The 8,360-nt window shown below is 60.6% G+C and overlaps 1 protein-coding gene across 3 annotated transcripts; it reads left to right on the forward strand.

Annotated features, from left to right (window-relative positions):
• Window positions 1-6: 6 nt before the first annotated feature.
• Window positions 7-8,077, forward strand: Cercam (cerebral endothelial cell adhesion molecule). 3 transcript variants are annotated; one of them, XM_010627312.3, is made up of 13 exons: window positions 7-31; window positions 1,147-1,257; window positions 1,389-1,506; window positions 1,966-2,100; window positions 2,191-2,395; window positions 3,384-3,503; window positions 3,782-3,858; window positions 3,936-4,042; window positions 5,053-5,185; window positions 6,401-6,528; window positions 6,610-6,813; window positions 7,207-7,459; window positions 7,642-8,076. In XM_010627312.3, exons 2-12 carry the CDS (start codon window positions 1,184-1,186, stop codon window positions 7,457-7,459), a joined length of 1,554 nt encoding a protein of 517 aa, XP_010625614.1. In that variant the 5' UTR covers window positions 7-31; window positions 1,147-1,183; the 3' UTR covers window positions 7,642-8,076. The 3 variants fall into 3 exon arrangements, 2 of the variants coding, with proteins under 2 accessions (XP_010625614.1, XP_010625613.1); XR_780871.3 differs by lacking the exons at window positions 7-31; window positions 1,147-1,257; window positions 1,389-1,506 and having other exon boundaries at window positions 1,513-2,100; window positions 7,207-7,523; window positions 7,642-8,077; XM_010627311.3 differs by lacking the exons at window positions 7-31; window positions 1,147-1,257; window positions 1,389-1,506 and having other exon boundaries at window positions 1,513-2,100; window positions 7,642-8,077.
• The last annotated feature ends 283 nt before the right edge of the window (window positions 8,078-8,360 follow it).

The following is an 8,360-nucleotide window of genomic DNA, read 5'->3' on the forward strand; positions in this document are numbered from 1 at the left end:
TGGACTACCCCCGGGCCAGGCTGGCCCTTTGGTGAGCGACCCGGGTGTGGGGACCCTCTGGGCATGCGCCCCCCCCCCGGCCTGGCAAGTGACCCTATCCATCGCTCCTCTCCCCGACGCATCCCCACAGGGCCCTACCTGCCAGACAGGCCCTCGGCTGCCCCAGGCCTAGGACAGGACCCCTGTCCCCTGGGGGTGGGGCTGAGCCCACAGATCCACGCGGGGACCCCCACCCCCTCCAGGCCCTCTACAGCTCCTCTTGGGCCTCCCTGAGGGCCAGGGGGCCCCCGACCTTCTTGCCCCAGCCCTCATCCCAGGCGGAACCCAGGGGACTGTAGTGTGGAGCAGACTGGACGCCCTGGGGTCCTCTGGGGCCCCGCGTGGCAGGGACACCAGACTGGAATTTCCGGGGAGCAGGTGGAGGCTCTGCCTGCTGCCCTCCCACTGAGCTGGTACCACATCCCCTCCCCGCCTTGACCCTAGTGTCCCCATGGGCGCTAGAATCACAGGCCACAGCCCCAGGCCAGTGCAGGGAGGAGCCAAGCTGAGGCCCGGGTGAACTGAGCGAAATGAGACCGTCCTCACCGCACCAAGGGTGGGCTGGGGAGGCGCCCACAATCACCACAGCTTTTGGGTTTGTGAGTCCCACCCCATAGGCTTGACACGTAGTCAGTCATTGTTCACGGCTGCTGAACTGACTTAAAGGGGCAGCATCTCCCAAAACCTGGGCTGTTGGCTGGGCCTCCCTCCTCCCAACGGGGCCCTCCCCAGGCCTGGGAAGCTGTGCTCCAGCCCTCTCTGGGGCTCAGTGCATGGTTTGGTCCTGATGCAGTGTGGGCAGGGAGGAAAGCAGCAGTGCTTTTTGTCCAGTCCTGATCCAGAGAGGGAAAGGGTCCCACAGCAAGGAGGAGAAGTAACCAGCCAATGTGACAGGCATTAAAAGGCACTCTGATCCGGGCTGTGGCGGGCAGGATGGCTTCCATGCTCCCAGTCAGAGGGAGAGGGATGCTCTTGTAGGGTGAGGATCAGGACCTGGCCGCACCATGCCTCCCCTCTGCTGGTCTGGAAGGACAACCTTGAGGTGTTGGAGCGTGGGTGCAGGCTGCCTTGGGGTGCAGGCAAGACTTTCTCCTCCCGCCTTCCCAGGTGCGCCACAGACCACAACGTAGACAACACCACGGCCATGCTGCAGGAGTGGCTGGCGGCTGTGGGGCGCCACTATGCAGCAGTGATCTGGAGGCCTGAGGGGGAGCCCAGGTGTGACTGAGGGGAAGGTGGGGGACAGCTGCCACCCTAAGGTGACAAGGGCCGGCCCAGAGCCACGGCCTCCAGGGCAGGACCCAGGATGCACCTGCCCCAGGGCACAGCTCATTTCTGTGCTCCCTCAGGTCCTACCCAGATGAGGAGGGTCCCAAGCACTGGACCAGAGAAAGGCACCAGTTCCTGATGGAGTTGAAGCAGGAAGCCCTGACCTTTGCCAGGGACTGGGGTGCCGACTACATCCTGGTAAGGAAGCCTGGCGGAGGATTGGGTGCACACCTGTGGTCTCCGCACTCTGAAGACTGAAGCAGGATTACTGCAAGTTCAAGGCCAGCCTGGGCTAGTGCGACCCTGATAGAAATCCCGGTGCAGGGCCAGATCAGATGTTGAGTGTGGATTCTGACATTCGAGTTCAGATAGGTACTGAGCCTGGCTCCCTGAGACAGGCCCTGGGGTATGTACACCGAGGACTCCAGTCTCCCTCTTGTAGGAGGCCTTTGTACCCGCCCAGCCAGCTCTCAGAGAGTTAGAGCTGCTTCTCTGGTCTGGGCTCGAGGCTGGTCCGTAGGCAGTGCCCTGGCCCGGATCTGGGTGAGGAGCACGGGGAACTCACAGCAACACCCTCTAGGGGCCTGTGCCGGCCTCAAGGGACCCCAACCCAGCCAGTTCCCTGGGGGCTGTAGGCCCGTGACATCCGCCCCACAGTTTTCAGACACCGACAACATTCTGACCAACAACCGGACGCTGCGGTTTCTGACAGAGCAGGGGCTGCCCGTGGCGGCCCCGATGCTGGACTCACAGACCTACTACTCCAACTTCTGGTGTGGGATCACCCCTCAGGTGAGCCAGCCTGGGCCCAGGGAGCTGGGCTTCTGGGCAGAGGGGCTGCGCAGCAGGGACCGTGCGGCCCAGAGTGTCCCCCGTCCCCAGGGCTACTACCGCCGCACAGCCGACTACTTCCCCACCAAGAACCGCCAGCGCCAGGGCTGCTTCCGGGTCCCCATGGTCCATTCCACCTTCCTGGTATCACTACGGGCTGAGGGGACAGCCCAGCTCGCCTTCTACCCCCCTCACCCCAACTACACATGGCCCTTCGATGACATCATTGTCTTCGCCTACGCCTGTGAGGCTGCTGGTGAGGACCTGTGCCCCTTGTGTGTCCCTCAAGGACTCAGGGCCTCTGCACGTGCTCTTTCCTCTGCTCAGCACACTCTTCCCACTCTGCATTCCATCTTGTGAGCTCATGTTTGTCTCCTGCTGGGAGAGGTGCCTTCATGCATTCCTTCGCTAGGCAAGCATTTGTGGATCAGCTACCCCATGCCAGTCCCTGCCCTCCTGGGTCCTCCATTCCAGTCACTCAAGGGGCAAAACAAAACACGAACAAAATAAAAGTTCAAAAAATAAAAAGGGGTGGGGGTGTTGCTCAGTACAAAGGCTCTGGGTCCAATCTCGTCATGCCAAAAAACAAAATAAAACAAAAAACAATCAAACACACCGCTCAGAGCCGGTGTGGTGGGACACACCTGTAATCCCAGCATTTGGGGAGGCTGAGGCAGGAGGATCACTGTGAGTTCGAGACCAGCCTGGGCTACATAGTGAGTTCCAGGTCAGTCTCTACTACACAGTGAGACCCTGTCTCAAACAAACAAACAAACAAACAAAAACACACTGCTCAGGCTGCAGGGTAGCTCAGTGGTGAACACTTGTCCAGTGTGTGCAAGGCCCATAGGATCCGTCCCCAGCGCCACAAAAAAAGGAAAGAAAAAGACTGGCTCAGCACCTGCCCCCGAGGGTAGTTCCAGCGCAGTTGACAGATACCAAAGGGAAAGGACACAGGCCAGCAGGGGGCAACAGTGAGGAGGGTATGGTGGGGATGCAAGGGAAGCGCAAGAGGGGGCTCAGGGGTGGGCAGCATCTCCCCCACCCGCCACGCACAGCACAGCCCTAGCCCCTGCCGGAGCCCACATAGCTCTGCCAAGCAGCCGGCTTCCTCAGCCGTCCTTTGTGAGCCTAAAGTCCTTTGTCCCTCCAGCCCACAGATGGGCCCACATCCCGGAGGAGTCTCAGGGTACAGGGTCCACCGAGCCCTGGCGTGCTGGTTCTCATCTGGCCTTTCTCTGCAGGCGTCTCGGTCTACGTGTGCAACCAGCACCAGTTCGGGTACATGAATGTGGCCGTGGGTCCCCACGAGGGGCTGGAGGAGGAGAAGGTCAACTTCATCCACCTGGTCCTACAATCGCTAGGTGAGGGCAGGGGGCCTGTTCCGTGCACCTGCTGGGTGGCTCCCTGCCTTCCTTCACTGCCTTTCTTCCCCACTTCTTTAGTTTTTGGAGGATCTCACTATGTAGCCCAGGCTGGCCTGGAACTTTGCGGTGATCCTTCTGCCTCAGCCTCCTGAGTGCTGGGATGACAGATGTACACCACAACACCCAGTTGGTTCCCTTTTCCTAGGCCCCAGCATTTTGCTGAGGGGACAGGAAGAGGGGGGCTGGGACTCATGATGGGGCGCCTCCCTTTGCAGTGGATGGGCCCCCCATGCAGGCCTCCACTCATGTGTCTTGGCCCCCAAAGAGGCCCAGCAGGCTGGGGTTTGATGAGGTGAGTGCCCATCTGTGGGAATGGTTGGGGGCACGGGCGCTTCCCTTCCCTGCCCTCACCCAGCCTCTGCCCCCCAGGTCTTTGTCATCAGCCTGGCCCGCAGGCCTGTCCGTCGCCAGCGAATGCTCAGCTCACTCTGGGAGATGGAGATCTCCGGACGCGTGGTGGATGCTGTGGACGGCCGGTAAGACTTCCTGGGTCTGGCCGTGGGGCGCTGTGGTCCCTCCCGGAGCTCCAGAATGGGCAGAGCAGAGGTCATCCAAACAGGGCCCAAGTGAGCTGGGCGGGGTGGCACCCATAAACCCAGCACCAGGGAGGCCGAGGCAGGAAGACCTCTGCAAGTTGGAAGTGGCCTGGGCTACCTAGTGAAACCTTGTCGCAAAAACCAAACCAAACAGAGCCTGCTCAGGAACTTCTGGGCGGACAGACACAGGAAGAGACACCCTCCCTCAACCCACCAGAGGGAGATGGTCCAGTGGTCGAGGCTTGGGAGCCAGGGGGGGTCATTCATCAGCCACGTGATCCCACCTCTTGGTGCCATTGTGGAAATGGCTGATAACCCGGCCCGCTTCTCATGGTTCCGCACCCGACACCAGGAAGTCTCAAGGCTGGGTGTCCTCAGAGTTCTCCTCCTCCACCCTGGCCTCAGTCTGATGGTGGAGTGCGGCCCAGCTGCGTTCTCTCAGGACTGAGCGCTGGCCTCCGCGGTCCTGTGGACCATGTGCCTGCCACTGTTCACATTAAACCAAAACACCCCTCACCCACCTGCTTTCAAACTCAGGACCTTGTGCTTGCAAGGCAAGCAATGGCACCATTGAGCTAAATCCCCGGCCCTTTTTAATTTTGATTTTATTTTTTTATTTTGAGACAAGGTCTTGCTAAGTTGCCCAGGCTGGGCTAGAACTTTCGATCCTCCTGCCTCAGCCTCCCAGAGTGCTAAGATCATAAATGTGCACCACCACTGCCAGCTTCCCAGCTCTTTGGACTTGGGGATGATATATATCCATGTTGTGCTTGGGACTTCTGCTCAAGAAGGCTCCACCATGTCACCCACGTCCATCCTGGGCACCCCTGTTAGCCCTGCCCCACCTTGCCTTTCCCCAAGGCTAGACTCAGGTGCGACTGTCTCGGACACGTTCAGGTCAGGCCTCCTGGATGGGTCTCCCCGGTCACCATTGTCCCTGTGGCCCACAGGGTGCTCAACAGCAGCGTCCTCAGGAGACTGGGCGTGGATCTGCTCCCTGGCTACCAGGACCCCTACTCGGGACGCACGCTGACCAAGGGCGAGGTGGGCTGCTTCCTCAGCCACTACTCCATCTGGGAGGAGGTGAGGACGCCCCTCAGGGGCAGAGGCTACTGTTCGGGAGCTGACCTGACGCGGGGAGTCCTAGGGTCTGGAGCGCCAGGGAGGGAATGGCCCTCGGAGGGCACGGAGCTAAACTGTGTGCACTTACGCCTGCGTCACTGCACTGAAGCCCAGGACCTCACACATGCTAGGCAGGTACTCTACCAGGGAGCTGTAACCCCGGTCCTTTTTTTTTTGGTACCGGGGATCAAACTCAGGTCCTTGTGCTCCCAGTCCTTTTAAACTTTTGAGATAGGGTCTCACTGAGGTGCCCAGACTGGCCTCTATCTCACAATCCTCCTGCCATAGCCTCCTAAATAGCTGGATTATAGACAAGAGCCACCATACCTGGCTTTACTCCTTGTTTTTATTTTCTCCTTGTCTTTATTCTTATTTTATATGTGCACTTGTGTAAGCTTATGTTTGTACTTCTTTTTTATTGTCTCCAAAATTGAAGGATGACTTAGTTCACCATTTATTGAACAGATTTCATGTTCTTTTCACACCTGTAATTCCAGCACTAGGGAGGCTGAGGCAGGAGGATCACTGTGAGTTCGAGACCAGTCTGGGCTACACAGTGAGTTCAAGGACCCCATGAACTATATAGCAAGACTGTCTCAAAAATAAAACAAAACAAAAGGGCCAGAGGTATAGCTCAGTGGTACCATGCCTGCCTGGCAAGCACAAAGTCCTGAGTTCAATCCCCCTTACCAGAAAAAACAAAAACATAAAAACTATTTTTCCAGGCTGGGAATTTCGTTCAGTGGCACCATGCCTGCCTCAAAAGCTCAAAGTCCTGAGTTTGATCCCCAGTACCAAAAAAAAAAAAAGTTTTTTCCTTGTGATGGGGGCGGGGGGCTAATCCTGAAGCTCAGCAGGAAGGTTTAATTCCCAGCCCTGCCACTTCCTGCCACATGCCGTGGATGCGCCACTGTTGGTTCCCCGTGTCACATCTCCTGCCCTGGCATCGTCGCCCTCAGTGCATGGAGCAGGACAGTGGCGGCCACCGTGATCCTCTGGAGAGCTGAGCTGGGGACTGCAGGGACTGGGCAGTGGGAGGCCAGGTGCTGCACGGTGTGGCCAGGGCCAGGCACAAGGAGCGTCGCTGAGGCCAGGCCGAGGGAGGCCAGCAGTAGACAGGTGGGAAGGGGCAGAGCAGATGCACAGAGCCATCTCTCACCCTGTCGGGAACCACAGGTGGCGGCCAGGGGCCTGGCCCAGGTCCTGGTGTTCGAAGACGACGTCCGCTTTGAGAGGAACTTCCGGCGGCGGCTGGAGCGGCTGATGGAGGAGGTGGCCGGGCAGAAGCTGGAATGGGACTTGATGTAGGCCGGCCGCACCAGGGCAGGGGAGGGGCAGAGGGTTGGAGGAGCCACACTGACTGGGGCCCTCGGTGCCACTTGCAGCTACCTGGGCCGGAAGCAGGTGAGCCCGGAGGAGGAGGTGGCCGTGGAGGGGCTGCCGGGCCTGGTGGTGGCCGGGTACTCGTACTGGACCCTGGCCTATGCCCTGAGCCTGGCGGGCGCCCGGAAGTTGCTGGCCTCGCAGCCCCTGCGCCGCATGGTGCCTGTGGACGAGTTCCTGCCCATCATGTTCGACAGGCACCCCAAGTGAGCCTGGGGCAGGGCGCGCCTCGGGGGTCCCCTCCCTGGGCGGGCCACCAAGTAGCCTCCAGTCAGACTTGGCAAGGAGCGGGGAAGGCTGTGCCGCCTGTGTGGCTTTTATTTTAATATTTATTTCTTTCTCTCTGGGGTTTTGTTTTGAGACAAGGTCTCACTGTGTAGCCCAGGCTGGCCTCGAACTCACGGCGATCTTCCTGCCTCAGACTCCCGAGTGCTGAGGTCACAGTCATGCACCACCACACCTGGCTGCATGGTCTAATTGGATATCTTCCTTGTTCTGAGCCTCAGTTTCCCAGAAGTCCCACTTGTCGGGGATTTTGTGAGGAGCCCTGGGGTCTGAGCAGAGGGCTCACCCGCACTCCCACCCCGCCCTCCCCGCAGTGAGCAGTACAAGGCGCACTTCTGGCCGCGGGACCTGAAGGCCTTCTCGGCCCAGCCGCTGCTCGCCGCCCCCACCCACTACGCAGGGGACAGCGAGTGGCTCAGTGACACAGAAACGTCCTGTCCTTGGGACGACGACAGTGGCCGCCTCATCAGCTGGACTGGCTCTCACAAGACCATGCGCGACCCCCGCCTGGACCTGGCAGGAAGCAGCGGGCACAGCCTCCACCCCCACCCCCAGGACGAGCTCTAGGTGCGGTGGCAGGGAAGGGATGGCAGCCCCCGGCCTGGGCCGCCCCGCTGCACACAGGGCTACGGTGGGTCTGCTTGTGGCCCTGTGGCCTCTGCCTGGTCCCTGGCCTTGGCTGTCTCCCGTCTCCCCATCCCTGGCTTTGCTCTGTCTGAGTCTGGTCCTCTTTCTCTCTGCCCATCCAGGTGCCCATTTCAGCAAGTCCCCTCGCTGGGCATCTGCGCGTCCTGCCCCTCAGGGTCCCCGTCCCACCAGGCCGAGAGATGGCTCCGGAGGAGACCTGACCGCGCTGGCTGGCAGGAGCCAGGAAGCCAGCAGAGGACTGGCTGGCACCTCAGGCCCCATCTTGGGAGAAACCACTCAGAGACGCAGCCGGGTCCCTTGGGGAAGTCACATGGCCGAGCCGGGCCTCAGCCTTGATGCAGGCTGGGCACAGCGGGCCCTGCCCTCCCTGGCCACACGGAAGCCGGGTCCCTGCCCTCTACCTCCCCGCACCCTGTCCTGAGGCAAGGCTGTCTCTCGGGACCTCCTCCAGCCAGTGGGAAGGAACTGCAGGGAGTGGGCGGCACACAGCGGCCCTCAATAAAGGCCTGCAGCGTTTGCACTTAACTTTGTAACCGCGGTTCCTAGGCCTCTGCTTCTCCGCTGGCCTGTCCTGGCACCTTGCCCACCTGGCGTGGCACTTGGATCAGAGGGACAGGGCCAGCCGAGGGGGAGTCAGACCCGCCCGGCCGCACCTCCGCGCAGGGGGACCCGGGGTGGGGGGATTTGTTGCCCTGGGCCAGGGTAGGATTTAGGGGAGTGGCGGGGACCGCCCGTAGTGGGGCACTTGGGAGACGCAGGGTTCCCCTCGTGGCCCTAACCGGTGGCTCCGCCAGAGGGCGCCAAACGACAGAGCCTGGCC

This window comes from Fukomys damarensis, unplaced genomic scaffold (genome assembly GCF_012274545.1).
Source record: "Fukomys damarensis isolate Sample0158 unplaced genomic scaffold, DMR_v1.0_HiC HiC_scaffold_36, whole genome shotgun sequence".
Lineage (NCBI taxonomy): Eukaryota > Metazoa > Chordata > Mammalia > Rodentia > Bathyergidae > Fukomys > Fukomys damarensis.